This window comes from Enoplosus armatus, chromosome 1, assembly GCF_043641665.1.
Source record: "Enoplosus armatus isolate fEnoArm2 chromosome 1, fEnoArm2.hap1, whole genome shotgun sequence".
In the NCBI taxonomy this organism is placed as follows: Eukaryota; Metazoa; Chordata; class Actinopteri; order Centrarchiformes; family Enoplosidae; genus Enoplosus; species Enoplosus armatus.
The window spans coordinates 23,020,797-23,036,723 of record NC_092180.1 but is presented as its reverse complement, the minus strand read 5'-3'; the positions used below and the strand labels follow the sequence as shown (position 1 = coordinate 23,036,723).

The 15,927-nt window shown below is 40.1% G+C and overlaps 1 protein-coding gene across 1 annotated transcript in view; it reads right to left on the bottom strand.

Moving 5' to 3' along the window:
- chd9 (chromodomain helicase DNA binding protein 9) overlaps positions 1–15,927 on the bottom strand; it is a 64,032-nt gene that overhangs the window by 27,113 nt on the left and 20,992 nt on the right. Inside the window, exons 3-7 of the mRNA XM_070902739.1 lie at positions 15,260–15,669; positions 3,748–3,856; positions 1,631–1,777; positions 708–776; positions 430–485 (exon numbers count right to left, since the gene is read on the bottom strand). Of these exons, the coding sequence (XP_070758840.1) occupies positions 430–485; positions 708–776; positions 1,631–1,777; positions 3,748–3,856; positions 15,260–15,669 (791 nt within the window). The remainder of the gene's footprint in view (positions 1–429; positions 486–707; positions 777–1,630; positions 1,778–3,747; positions 3,857–15,259; positions 15,670–15,927) is intronic.

Genomic DNA, 15,927 nt, shown 5'->3' with positions numbered 1-15,927 from the left:
GAAAGAAATGATTTCTCTGGGAGGCTGCAGTAGTAGACCTATGATTCACTACAATTCTTAATAATGCCCTCGAGTTCATGAAAGAGAAATTAAATCAGTGCTGCAAAATGTGATCATAACATACATGGCAATACTGAAAGCTGCCCCATTGACGCCTGAGATGCTTGTATGCTTGCACAATCACATAATTCTTATTCAGCATCCTTTGGCCGAGCTTTCAGGACATCTGTTTTCAATTTTAGTTTTGAGAATTTTTGTTACGATTTAGGAAGTGCAACAGTGATGTGTGGAACAATATCTATAAACAGACTGGGATGATTACGGGCATAATACACGCAAATAATCACACAATCTCTGTTATGGTTTAATTCATTAAGAATCGTTTGCTAACTTAACCACAAAGAGGCTACAATTAAACAATGGACTTACTAGTTTTTGTATTTTACAAAAAACTCCTCCACTTCGACCGCCACTCCTGGAGAGATCTGAAGAGAGGTTTAAAATAACGATATACAATTACACAGATGTTAAATTATCTGTTAACGATTTTTTTTATGTTTTAAAACATAATTTGTGGTGAAAAATAATTCAGATCTCACTATCGAGCAAAACATACACACACAATAGCAACTTTCATCCTAACTGTGCAGCAATTTATCTTTAACAATCACGGAAAAACAGGAAACAAAACAGCAGCAAATCATTACCTCCTTCTTGACGATACGAGAGGACATGATTTTATCGACAACAGCAGCATCCTCTTCACTGGGATTCTCCTGCAAATGCAGTGGACACGAAACAATTAATGTCAAGTGTTACTTCATAGACTCCCACCGCAGAAATCTGCATAAGCCTCAGGACACTTCATAATATACCCCCCCCCCCCCCCATAATACATAATAAGAAAAACAAAAACTACACAGTCCGCACTTATGCACAATTGTGCTCTTCCTGGGGTTTAAACTTTTTTCCCCCTTGTTATAATGTTTTTTTGTGGAAGTTTTCCTCATCAGAATAAAGGTTAGAGGCTTTAGAGGCTGTCTTATGTTGCACAGATTGTAAAGCCCTCTAGCAAATTTGTGATTTTTTATTACATAAATAAAACTGACTTGAGGGTATAGAGTTTGCTACTACAACACTGCCTCGCCCTGTGCAGAGCAACTGGAAAAAGTATGATTGATTTAGACAACAGAAACCAGGGTAGAACTGCTGGACAATATATTTCTGGAATAATCTTTTTCTAACAGAGCTGTTGTCACAATTCTCCCCTCCTAATTCTTCTGCTGTTGCATCTAAATGATTTAAAATGGGCACTGAATATGTATCTTCCCTCTTTGTACATACTGCAGGGGTCCTGGTTTCTACGTCACGGTGTGGTGAAAAGAACAGGCTGTGCTGCTTCACTGAGCATGTAGTGCTGGTGTTCTTCTGCAAAATGTGTTTTTGTTTTTCAGTATATAAATAAAGTTCTTTTCAACAATATTTATGTGTATCATTGCCACAAAAACAATCCTTTGCATGGATTGTTGTTTGTAAGGCAACAAATACTGTAAATAATTGTAAGATTAATCAGCAATGACTTTAAACTCAACTTCTTAGCTACGATGGAGTTGTAGGCAGAACTACTTACTACAAAGAGTTGAAGAGCAGACTGCTTGGATGCTGCAGCATTGGTTTTCTTGGCTTTGACAATGACCTTGACTTCCTCATCTGACAACCTGGCCTCCAGCTCTTCAGCATATTTCTTTCTCTTCACTTGGCGATTAGATCGCCTCTTCTAGAAAAGCAAGACAAGGTGGAAAAGCACATTCAGTTTTACAGCTGAAAAATAAAACCTTTAGTTTAGAATAAAAGGTTGGTTACCTTCCATAAGCGATTGTGAAAAAAAGCTTACCAGCCGTTATCCAAGAATTACAGAAATTTCTTTATTTTTTATTTCCTAACCTGACAATTTACCATTAGTAAGATTAGAGTTGGGACAGGTTTGATCTGGACTGAGCAGATGTGACTGCTGGGACAAACGATCTGACCAATGATCATCTTGAACGTGTACCGTACACCCGTGCTTACTGCTCCCTTATGCAACATTATATGGGTGATGCTTTTTACTCAATGTCACTACTTCACACTTGTGTATCATTGTGAAGCTACCAGAGCTCTGCAGCAAACCACACTGAGAAACCACACACAGTACACACTGTTCCCCAAATCATGATCAGCGCCTGATTTATTATCAAGACTCTGAGTGTGGGGCTACTTCCTGCTTAGCTATTATTTTGCTGTTTCACATTTGCAGTTCATGTAAATCAAAGCAACATCAACAAGGCTGACACACTGTTATTACTACTGATCAAACTTTGACTTATGTTAGTTCAGTGTCATCTCTGACTGTCTCCTTGACATGTTTGGTACCATCTATATATTTTTGATACAATATTTGACTAAATTTTGATAAACTAAGGACAAAATTCAGAAAAAAACATTATGTTCTGTAAGTGCTTTAAAATCCAACTTCTTTCTATTCCTTCCTGTCAAGCCTATATAATTATCATACGCGTGGGCTGCTGTATCCTGCATCAATACACAAGCCCCTCCTAATGATAATATGTAGTTAATTAGGAATAAATGCCACTGAGCCAAAGTTAATTAGGTGTGGAATCTAATATCCCCATTCACTTCCTCACGCCCAAGCTGACCAGAAGCTGGAAAGTCAAACCTGCCATACGCCAAAGACAATAGGGCTGAACCCCCGAGGTGGCCATGCTTCTATTCTAGCTGTCAGCCATGCCACCTTGACTTCTTCCACAGGATCACCCTAAATGAGTCATCAAACAGACTGTTTTAATTAAGGCCAGGGGCGCCATTTAACAACCGTAATTATATCATAGGCAATAGTCCGGATAGGACGCAAAAAGGAGAGAGAGAGACAGAGAGAGAGAGAGGTGGTGGGGCGAAGGAGGAGACAAAGTCACTTATCACCCCGACTCATTCAGACATGTCACTCTCTTAACATAGCAGATATCTGTCAGCGAGCAAAGGAGGGTGGACACCCTCCCCCTGGTAATGTACCTTTTTTTGTAACTTCAGGCGAGCAATCGCTAATATTTCACAAAAGGTACCTTGTGGCTGTCATTACTCTGGACTTGAAAAAAACAATGTGATAATTACATTTTGTTATGTGTTAAGTTTTATGTTATCAAACAAACTGGCTGCTGTGGCAACATTTTCTTTGAAATGACTAGCTAGGTGTATGCACGTGAAGGTGCTATTGTTGATGCTTTGACCTAGATAATGTTAGTATGTAGATAAGAATGTGTACTTGAGATAGCCACCCACTGCATGACCTCCACGTGAACCAGAGAGTCAATCCTCCTAGGCTCAAACTAAAGCTGTGAAGCCTTCCTCGAGGCTCAGCAGCAGTGGGAACAGTCAGACCGAGGACACCACTTCACTCACTGCCTTGTACCAGAAAGGCATCAGAAAAAGAGCCAGAATTTCCATGCGTTTTCTTTTAGCAGACATAATAACATCAACACCACCTCTGAATAAAGTGCAGAATTAAAAGACAGCCAAATTAAGGCAAATTCCCTCCTAAAATCCAGGTGTTGTTGAGGATTCATATTTTAATTTGATGAAGTGAGATGAAATACACTCCCACAGCCCTAGGTACAACAATGCTGATTTGTACTGTAGGTTTATACGTTTGTTTGTTATTATTTGTGGGTGTGTGTATATGCTGGATCTTACAGAGTCGACATCTTTAGAAGTGTGTCGAGGGGGAGGGTCATCATCCGACTCCTCCTCTGAAGACTCCGGCTTTCGCTTTTTCTTCTTCCCAATCTTGATGACAATTTTCCTGCGGGAAAAACATACCATGAATACGGTGAGACGGAGGCCAGACAGGTGATGAAAACCTGCCCCAAGTACATTCAAACTTTTCTTTTTAAATAGTAGTATTTTGTGTTGACAAATGCCTTAAAGATGCAGCCCAGAGGTAACTGGTGATCACCTGCACGGACAGTTTAAGCATTTGACAGCTACATAAATCAATTCATGTATATAATCAAATCTAGGTATAAGGTGTTTAAGAATCACAAATTGCATCAGTGTTTATGTCAACATACTGCATTCATTGTAAATTCATTTCTTTCAGCAATTCTGCGTGTACACATCAGGTGACAGTAACTCAGACTGCTGAAGCTTCATATTAATTTCAGCTTAGCTTCAGAATGCATTTTCATAAAAAAACGAGGATTGTTTTGTATTTTTTTTACCGCTTAAATAGATCCCTAAGTGGCCAGAAAGGACAGGAAGAACAAATACAGGGACCAATAACCCTTTTGATGTAGGCTCCATAAGGGAATGTGAGTATTGCTTTAAGATAAACTTGATGCAAACTCAACCCTTTCATACCTCTTCACAGTAAAAACCTTTAGGCAAACTTTGGCATTCATTTCAGAAAAAAACATCGAAAGTCTTTAGTTAGTTTTGCACTAAATCTACATTCAAACATTTTAAGAGCTTTTAAGTTGATGGATAAATAAATGCTTGGGTGAGGTACTGTCTTTCATGGATTAAAATTATGAGCATATGTCATACATACATACATACATACATACATACATACATACATACGTACGTCAAAACGATTTGTTCATTTGACTGTAGACTACAATTGCAAAGCCCCCTGCAGTAGTGTCGGAGTGAAACAAGAGAGCTTTTGCGTCTGCTGCACTGCAGTCCATAAACAATAGGCATATGCAGCAGTAGCCTATATTCTATAAGAATCTCTCTCTGTGCAGCTGTCACATTAAAATTTTTGACCCCAACATACATACAACAGCAGCTTGGGGACCAGCTGAAGTATGGCAGGAAATTCTTACACGTATTAACATGCTCACAATGGGAGCTGCCAGAGTTTATGGAGAAAGGAATTCAGTGCTTTGCTGCAGATTCAGACCAACATCATTTGATCACAATTTGGCAGATACTTTTCCCTTTAAGCTACTATTGCTTGTTTGTGAGTGTTGAAATTGTCACCATGGCCTAATGTCCAAATTGTAGTACAAAGACAGACTGTTGGGATGTATTGATATCAGGAGCCCAGATAGCAGCAGATTGCCCAATGAATAGCTCCTACTTTTCGCCAGCGCTTCATCTTCTAACTCTCTGTTCTCTCTTTCACACACAGCCGCATATTATTTCTGTGACCTTTCTCCATATATTCTCTCACCACATATGCACACACTTCCTATCTTGCGCCTCTCCACACGCATTATCTCTTGGAAGCCACAGGCGCCAAATCTGTGGCTTGGTGTGATGTTAATGGGAAAAATAAAATAAAAACACGGCTATCATACTGACGGCATCTTCTCTCTCTCTCACTCTCCAACGCGCTTGCATACACTAACAAACTCACACAGCCTTCCCCAAGGTAAACATGCTCTGTACTCCACACACACACACACACACACACGCACGCACACACAATAGCATGCCTACTCAGACAGACTGTTGCACGAGCAGGTATGTCTCTAGTGACAAGGATGTCCCTATGAGGCTTGTTCATATGAGACTCTCATGGAGTGTGAACAAAGATTCCCACGCTAGTCAATATCTTTTCCTGTAACAAGTCACTCTGTTAGACAGCAAGTCAGTTCTTTAGACACCAAGTGGGCCCGCTAGACAGGAGGCCAGCCTACAGAACAACATGCACGTCCCGTAAGCTTCCTAATTTCATTTCTATTAGTGCTCCGAGCCACAGTGTCCTGCTTTACTTCCATCATAGTCTGACATACTCAGATGTCAACAGATGGTGACAAAGAGAGACATTTGACAGAGATGCGCTCTTATTTTCTCTGGTTCTTTCTTCACACAGTGTGGAGATAAAACAAAGTAATAACCCTAACAACACAACAGACATCCACTAAACTGTTTTACGTAATTCAGCACAGTGTTGTAAACAAAAAGAAAATATTTTTAAATCTAGCTAGCTTGCTCGTACTCTAACACTAATCCATGCACTAAATGACAGGCATATACTGTGAGCAGAACAGACGCCCACAGAATTCTAAAGGCTGGACAGACATGTACATTTAATTGCTTCTCTACAGGTTTATGTAGATATATACTGTACATGTTGAAACACAAATACACCTGTTTGAAGAATGTCTAACTATTTTAAGGGAATTCAACAGACACGTTAAACCTGGCTAACTAACTTGACCAGTTACCATATTAGCAGCAACACCTGGTCGACAGGGGTTTCAAAATATCACTCACAACAATGTGGCTCCCATCGACAAAAAGGTCTTACTGGGAGACAACATATAGCAAGCTGATATAGACTAAGTGGTATTCTGTATCAAGGGCATTTTAAGACACACAAATATACACCAATTGTAATATCTGACTGTGTAAAGTAAAAAACAGCAGATTCCTCCAGCAGCACTGTGCTAAAGAGCTGTCCCTTCTGTCTGATGTCCCTGCCCCCTCTGGATGATATTACATTTCACAAATCCTCTTGACAATGACACTTTATGGTTGCCATGCAACGTGCCCTTGGCAATGTGGGCGGTAATGTTCATGGTGACATCACTTCCTGTGAAAAACAACACCAGTACATGCCCACTGACACTATGAATGGCTGAGAAATGTGCCAGGTTAGAGTGACAAAATGAAGGGAAAAAAAGAACCAGCTGACACCCAGAAGAATAGAAATGGAAAAAAAAACATCATAAAGCAGCTGAATGGGAGAAAACACAATATTCTTCCTCTACCAGATAAAAGCTGGCTGGGAAGTGGGTCTTGCAGAACAACAGTGTCACATTACCAGACAGCAGCTCAGCAGCTAACGGCATATAACAGGGCTAAAGCATCTCTCTGATCCCAATATGGGAAAACGTGAACTGTGAAACAAGATACTTGAGGGCTGTGAAAACATTGGTTGAGCCAGCACAGACAGAGAACATTGATGGTGAGGTGACTCCTTGATACTGCTATATACTGTATGTACTGTAATCATGGCGTTTACAGGAGGAGCATGGCATAGTTAGAGCTAAATATGATGGATATATGCTACATACACACACAGAAAGAAACACACCAAGCGTAAGCCACATCTTATTGATGGTTACAGCCTGTTCCACCCTGCTGTGGCTGATACACAGGACCACCCAGGGGTTTGCTAACACCAGTGTTAATGCACACGCTCCTTCCCCACAAGCTGAAATATATTCACTCAAATGACAGGTTGATTTGAAAGTCTGCGTTTCCTTCCTCTTACTGGGAAAAAGAGGGCTGAAAGCAGTGGATTCTGCTCTTCAGGGCCACAGACAAGCCTCCCTTATGTAAACAACTGGACATAGAGCTTTTGCACAGAACAATCAAATGCCATAGAAACCATATATGCTGACCTTGAATTATGAGAGAAGGGTGGCTTAGTGGTGTCATACAAGCGGCTGAAGGTGGCTAACACAAGCTCAAGAAAGAAAACTGACAAATTGACAAAAGGATTCAATATAAAGTTGAAGTATGGTTGAAGTAGGGCTGATCCTGGACTAACTGCAACACATTCAGGGCCTCAAGCATTTTGTAATATACTTTGACAAAGAAATGGACAAGTGTAATGTTACTCAACATTTCATTTCACACAGTACGCAGTGCAATCTGCCCTGCACAACAGTGTGGGGTGTATTGTATTTAGTCTTCTCAACAGGCTGGATATTTTATGCAAGCTTGCTGTAAAAACTGGTTTTGGGTGCATCAAAGCACATTAGTAAATGCCAAGTCTTTTCGCAGGGAGCTTTGCAATGTAATGTCTGTACAATCAAAAGAATACAAAAAGAATAGTAGTGCAATAAGTCAATCCATTGTCGTCAGAAACAGCAACGCAGAGACAGTGTTAGAAAAAACATGGCAAATGGCAAAAATGTAAAAAGGGATGAAATATACGGTTTAGTGATTGATCATCCAAATCCTATGCAACTATAATCCAGCTGTGTGCTGGTGATCTAGTTAGCAAACTATTCCACTAGTAATAATGGAAGGTTAGCCCTACTTTTGAATCCTTACATCACTGCTGTATTAGATGTCATTTAGATCTTTCTTTAGGTTGAGAGGGATGTGAAATTACTCAATGATCCAAAACTTGACATCTTTATTACGGAGAACATCCAGTTATCTTTTGTGATAGTTACTTTAGTTTTTTCAGACCTTTGGAGGCTATGAAATGATCGCTTTTCTATAATGAAAACAGTGAATGACACAAGGAGATTGGAGATTTGACAGCAAGGTGCGCTTGATTTATGTTCAATTGTTTTGATATCAGAAATAAAACAAACATTTCATTTCAAAACCTGCTTGTATGTTCAGAATACATTTCATTTCATTTTCTGTTAAATTCTTTACATGCCATTATTTGAATTACTTCCTGACGCAGCCACAAAATGAATATCTTATTGCATTAATTAAATTTCCATTATAGATAATAGATACCACAATAAATATCATCTTTCAGTTCTCACTCCTCCTGATGCCTGTCTTTAACTTCACAACTGCACACTCTTCTACACCACCTTGTTTTGTGTTCCTACATTAAGATGCATTTCAGCCTGGATGGTGCTGGCTGCCCTTAATGTTTGTTACAGATGGAGAGGAAAGTGATTTACTTGCCTCCCCACCAGGATTTAAAGAGGCCATCCTCCAGACATAATCTTGCATCTCTAATTAGACTACAGCTGCCCATGATCTGACATTACAGAGTGATCCCTGATGATAGGCTACCACTGGCTTTTTTTCCTGAGTGTGATAGGATAGTTGCTGTTGGAGGCTTGCTTGGCTCCTACCCTCCTATTGTGCCAAATAACCTCCATCCCTTGTCCCCCCCAGTGTTGTACTGCTCTACTTGGCATGCCGCCACTGGGAGTGTGTGTGTGAGGTTTGATTTGAATACAATCAAGATATGATAGTGCTTCGCAGGCTGAGACTGCAATGTGGTTCTTCAGCATCTCAGAGAGACCTTCATTGTCTTTAAGTGTGTCTACCTCTTTGTGATTGTGTGTGACTGAGTCATCTTCAAAACTGTTAAGTGTGGTTTGTGCGTGTGTCTGTGTGTGTGTTTCTCATCCTGAGGGGCTTATTGAGACAGTAGTGCTGGTTCTTGTCAGGAAATCCCCCTTCTTATGAATGGAAGGCTATAATCTCAGTGCCACACAGCACACAACTGGAAACAGTAGTAACTGCACCATCAAGCCCCCTCTCAAAGACAAACACTGTATCAGCACAGTGCACATGGCCACACCGGGGATTTCTGCTCTATTCAGCAAACATTTTAAAAATGGGCAACACACACCATCACAAGAACGTGTACATTTACATGACTTTCAACTCAAAGACCCACAAACATGTTTATATATCACACAAGCACACGTGTGAACATGCACACATAACGTACACTGCAAGGGATTAACTAGGAAAACACTCAATTAAAAAACAGCTTTAGCTCTTCCTAATGAAAAAGTGAGGGAAAAGAGATTAGACGGCTTGCAGGCAAACACTGACATATGAACAGCTATACCCTGCTGTATATACGCTAGACTTAAACCTCCATTTTCTATCATGTAATTGATCTCACAAGCACCATTTTGTTTGATATTTTCCTGCTACCCTGCTGCTTTGTAGTATCAGCATATTTAGAACAGGAAACATTGGATGCAAGGTTTTGCGCATGCTGGAAGAACCAAATTTATATTAGGCAAAAAAAAATGTAAAGGAGCAGGGGGGAGGGAGAAACAAAAAGGGGAATGAGTGGCAGAATGCTTTCATCTGATGATTATATGAGGTTATTTTTCAGCAGGTAGGCTGCCTAGAAAAGCAAATTCCAGCCTGAAGAGAGCTGTGAGCAGTCAAGCCTGGCCTGATAAATAACCCTTGCCTCACGCAAGGGTAGATTTTGTTGGTAAATATTTTGATACACAACATGTATCTATAGAGTAGGTCTCAGACCAAAAAACAATCTACCTGTGCCTTTGTTTCATTTGTTGAAAATCCTTATGAGAATGTCTCTACTAAAAACTCTCCTCTCCGTATATGCTTTACATTTCGCCACATAAAAACAGAACACACAGGCCCTGTGGTCACCCTCTCCAATAGCTGAGGTGACATTTGTATTACTTCTTTAATGGCAAATAGCAAAGACACCTGCTCAACGTGATGAATTTCAGTCTCTATTTCAATGAAAAGGGGCCTTTAAATTTAAAATAGGAGCGTCAAATGTGACATGAAAAACAATCCAAACGGTTAAGCAGGAATAGAATGGAGCCACCATTAATGTTTTAGTAACACCTGTGCTTTTCCTGCTATGTCAAGTCAACGTGTCTGCAGTGAAAAAAGCCTATAGTGTGGCGCGGATCTCACACAGCTTTCAAACTGCAATACAATAATCTACTATATAATGAATTTCACATGTAATTATATTTTTTATGCACAAGAGGACATATTAAGCTACATAAGCCACTTTTGAAACTAAATTCTGAGCTAATGAGAGAATTATAAAATTACAGAAGAGACATCTGCATTATTTTTCTAACAGATGATGTTGACTGTTTCCCCTGGGGTTATTTCCCCTTCCTGCAGCAATGTGCAGGAGCTTCCATATTGATACGTTTTGATTTGTCTGAAGGCTGTTGGATCTTACAGTCTATGTTTGAGCTTTGAAAAAATAGGTTCAGCACGGATTGAAAGGCAATTTAATGATAAAGAATGTTGTCAAACAAAATTCACATTTAAAGCAGTATGGCTGACTTTAATTTACCATATTTATTTTTGGCTAATGGTGATGGAAATTTCTTACATGGTTGTATTTTCCTCAAAAGGCCCCCAGATCAGGAGCCCCACTTGATATTAAAGCACTTTAATAGAAAAGATCACTGACAACTGCGTAACATATTTTCTTGGATATGTGTCATGTTGCTTGTCCACCTGTCACAGCGGCTGGTGCATCCATATTTTAATCAGCTGCTTTAATTTATGTTTCTCATCAGACAGACAGACTTTCCATATGATGATGTGACCCATAACTTGCTTGCCAAGCGGCTGGCAGAGTAAACTAGCAAAGTAATCCAGAAGGTATTTACTAGCAATTAAATAGAACTGATGATTCTAGTAGAAACACGGGTAGTGATGAAAGCAGAGTGGTCTCAGAGAAACAGACCCTTAAGTACACAGACAATTAGGATAATAGTCTTATCTCAGGCCCCATTCCCTGCTTAAAGAGGAGTTAGACGCAATGGAAGAGTAAGCATACCTCAAGCTTTCTGAACGCAGGCCTGCACACACCCTCAACAGAGTGGAGGCTAGAGTAATGACTTTAGCGGAAGGTTAGTACCTCTGCAGCCAAGATGCATTAATATTTTATGGGGAGATCCTGGGTGGTGCATGCATATGAACAGGACTCTCCTCCGGTACCAATCTCTCCCCGGAGCTACTTGTCATTTTGTACACAAGCTGTCTTCATCACCCCACATTAGCAACAGAACAACTATCCCTCATGCAGCTGTGCAGACACACATTCCAACAACATCTATGCAGAACGAGCAAACACACCAGTGTTTGGTTCAAGCCAAATACAGTCAGGTACAAGCCAACCCCAAATGAGTGCGTGCGCTGCCAGCACTCAATCACTGACTTTGCCGGCTTTGTCTCCGCTCCCAGATGTCAATGCTGAAGTTAATGATGGGTGGGCCTTGACAGGTAAAGAGAACATGGAGGTGCAGTCCAAGGCAGAGTTTGAAAAATAAAACATAAGATAAAGGTTTTTTTTGCTGCATAAATAAGTCCAAAAGCAAGTGTTGAAAAAGGTGTTCAGGCCAATACGGTAGTATTTATGTTTTAGTCCTCCTGTTTACATTACAGTGCCATGAGCCTGTGACTGATCATGCTCTGACTTCTCATGATTCATGACCTGCTTGCCTCAGTGAAACTGGACTTGCTGTATTTGTCACTGTCCTTTAAAGAACAAGTACAAGTAGGTTTATGACCAAGATTCTTTTACAATTGATAATTCATAATAAAAGGGAAATGGACATATTTCTTCCACATCAACATGGTCATCATGAGGCAAATTTATTTTTGTTATTGAAACCTCAAGCTTCATAATTATGTACAGCTCTTACGAAAACTTTGCTCCAAACTGTCAGTTCTTTATTGTGCAGTTTCTAATTAGTAGAAAAGTAGAAGCTCTATTAGCATGAGCATTTGCCAGCTATGAATCTTCACACCTCAGATGAAATATTCACACACTCCCACAAGCCTCTTCTCATATACTGATGGTGCAAATGTGGCAATGACGTATAGCTCTAAGGGCCCGTACATCTGAACTTCTTTTCTCAACTAAAACAAAAAGGGAGAGGGACACAGAGTAGGCGCTACAACTGTAAACTGGTGATCACTATGGCCACATCCTAAAAGGACTGAGAAAAGATTCTCCACCACACATATGCAGCCACTGAAGATTAACTAACAGCATCACAGCAGTCAGATTTAATTAGGCAGGACAAACTACACATTCTGATTTGTCCTGATTTCTAAATCAAGCATATTTGATTTGACTGGTCTGATGCTCAGTCAAGATAATGTGCAGACTGTCAATGGCGACCTGCCACGTTTTCTGCAGACTATTAGTCACCATGGCAAGATTGGGGGTTAAAAGCTTTGTAAAGTGCTCTGTACCAGTTTCACTACATGCAAGGCCTATTCTAAATTTACATAACTTTAGAGGAGTATCTACAATTGTAAGTATGTAAAACATCAATACACTTAAAGTACAGCATAAATCACACAATGTATTACAAGTTCAACAGATCCATGAGATTTCACTATGCTAAGAGATTAATAAAACACGCCATAGTAGCATTAATTCTAACTCTACAGACTGAAAGCATTTGGCTTTGTTGAGAAACTTAAACTAGAATTGGTTTACAAAATAAACAAATACAGAAACAAAGCTATCTAACAAGTTGACAAAAGGTCATGGCCTATATAACATTTTCTGTGAGATTGTGACACTCTTGTCATCTGACCAGACTGAATGGGTTTGACGTTTCAAAATGGCTGGAATGCATGATGTGGTGAATGTCATAAAAGGTTGACTGAGACAATATTAGGCTCCATGAGCGGGCTATGTTCCGCATGTAGGCCAAATATGGTTACGCTGAATAAAAAATGGGTTACACAGCTCATTACCCTATAACAACAAGGATTGTAATCACTCACACATTTGAATGGCAAAATACAGACCAATTTTCAGCTGCCCTTCAAGACTAACAAGTCTTAGATTGCATTTGATTAAATGCTGATGGTTTAATCATTTGCGTCTCCACGACTACAAAGTGGTTAAGGAAGGAAAAGGATCTGGGTGTGCACTGACTAACCAAGGTAGAGTTAAGCTTCCTGATCTCAAAAGTGTTTCGTCTCAAAGTTAAATTATGCGATCAAACTGAGCTTTTATTTAATGATCAAAACGGAGCATGTTCACTGATGCTTTTAGTTAGCAGAAGAGCTAAGAGGCCTGAGCCTCGTCAGGCGAGTACATCCAACTAAAGCTGTAAAGCTAGTGGGACCGTGTCACAATGACTGATGACTCCATCATCTCACTATTCTCTCAAACATCAGCACTGCCACAACTTTCTCATTATCACACACACAAACAACAAGCAACACCCATTATCTGCTACAGCTCATCTAATTATTAATCAACACAGCTGCCAGCCAGATATTATTGCTGACCATTGTCAGTCCTAAAAAAAACACAGGCCTTCCTTCTTATGGTTAAAATTAATAATGCTTGTGTTTTTCAGCAGCACAATCTGACATTACCGTATCTGAACATTCCCCCTTTCCCTTCAGCTCCCTGCCTCAGCCCTCACATCTGCACAAGCTGATATCTCCATAGCTTGTTTTGGGTGTGGCTTACAGTTCCACACTGCTTATAGCGGTTAAACAGGGGGATGGGGGAGGCGGATCACGGTAACTATACATCAGCACTACTTGCCTGAATATACTCGGCAGCACTGTCTCACATGTAAATGCAGCCTTTGTTTGCTCCTCCCATGTCTTTGCTGATGACTGAGCCTGGTTTATTGTTATGGCGTGCAGTAAATTCTGTTGAACTTTGAGCTTCCATCTTGGCAACCACAGGCAAAAAATGTGCGCTAGCAAAACAATGTAGCAGCAAAATCAACCAGTACAAAGCAGGTTAAATCAGTAAAATAAGTTAATATGTTTGTTTAATATGAGCATCCTCCAAACAATAATACTATTATCAGTAATAGAGCTTTGATTCTCAGCTCAAACCCAATGGACTTCAATTTGGACTCTTAACAAGATAGATTTTTCTTCAGGGGATAGTTCAGATTCATTTTTTATGTGCTATCAATAGATCATGTGGAGAGATGACCTAGCGAGTCGGTCAGACATAAATGAACAGCAGCAAATGTGGCCTCTATTTAAAAACACCAACATCATACCATCTTACGTCAAAAAGAATCTCCACTATCCCTTTAAATACCTCAGGCTTAATGGGATCAGGTTTCGTTTCATTTGTTAGTTTTTTCCTCCTAAATCAGAGCAAGTGAAACAAACCATTGTGTGAACACTGCATCTATCTGCATATCTGGTCCTGCCAGTACCTTGTAACATTCATCAGTTTGCCCTGGGTTATGCATATTAACTACAAAAATGGATGCAGATGAAGAGGCTCTAAAAGAATTTGCTTTGTCCTCATAGAAGGGAAAGTCTGCAGTGACAAAACACTAGTGAAATTATGTTGATTATTTGATGTTTAGAAAATAAATCAACTGCTTTTCCTACATTCACATTGATATGAAGATCATTCACGATGATATCAATATCACACAATCACAATCGAATACTTATAAATACTTTTTACTAAAAAACATTAATCAAGAAAATTATCAGTAGAAAACAATGAAACCAATTGTCAATTGCAGCCCCATCTCTGATATGCATACATCCTCTTAAGTACGGTAGTACAATGACAGGGGGTTTACCTACTGCAGTGGCATATGTCACTCGTTCATGAAATGCTGCAGTGGTTTAGGCTTGGGTTGTGTTAAAATAAATTCTACATTGCTTTGGGTAGGGTAGGACCTAATCAAAGCTCTACTTGCTGGATTATTTTAACAAATGACGGTACATTTCAGTGGTTTACAGAACAGTATTAACAGCTGTGACTACATACCCGATCTTTGCCTTCTGCTTGGGCTTGGAGGAGGGTACAATGCAGGCCTTCCTACAGGCCTTCTCTTTGGGCCGTGCCTTGCCGTTTCCTTTGTGCTTACGGTCACGGTGTGTCTTGTACTGCGAGGAAGAGCTGGGGAAGCTCTCAGGGCTCATAACTCTGGGGATGTTCTTCTCCCCACGCTGCCGTGCCTTAGCAATAGCCTCTGATATTATCCTATTGGCCTTCTCCTGCTTGTCCAGAATATTTGACTCCATCTGATGATGTGTCCTCCGCGGCGTCCTCTTCTCCGATGAGGAGCTGGATGAGGATGAAGACGATGAGGAAGAGGAGGAGGAGGATGAGCTGCTCTTCATTGGGGGACTAAGGACCCGTATCTGGCTACCGGGACCATTAGCATTCTTTCGAGGCTAAGGAAAGACAGAGAAAAATAAAGAGGATGATAATTTGTATTTAAAATTATGATCATAAATACTACAGACATGTCATCTATTGTAGATGACACTCACCCACACTCTCTATGTGCTATAGAAGGACCTAGTGATACACAGACCTATAAAGACACTTGCCCTTTAAAGCAGAGTTGAGTGACTGAAGCTGTACAAGTTGTACAAAAACAAGCTTTAGAAGATTCTTTCACAAAAAAACCCCCCAAACGTATCAAAAAG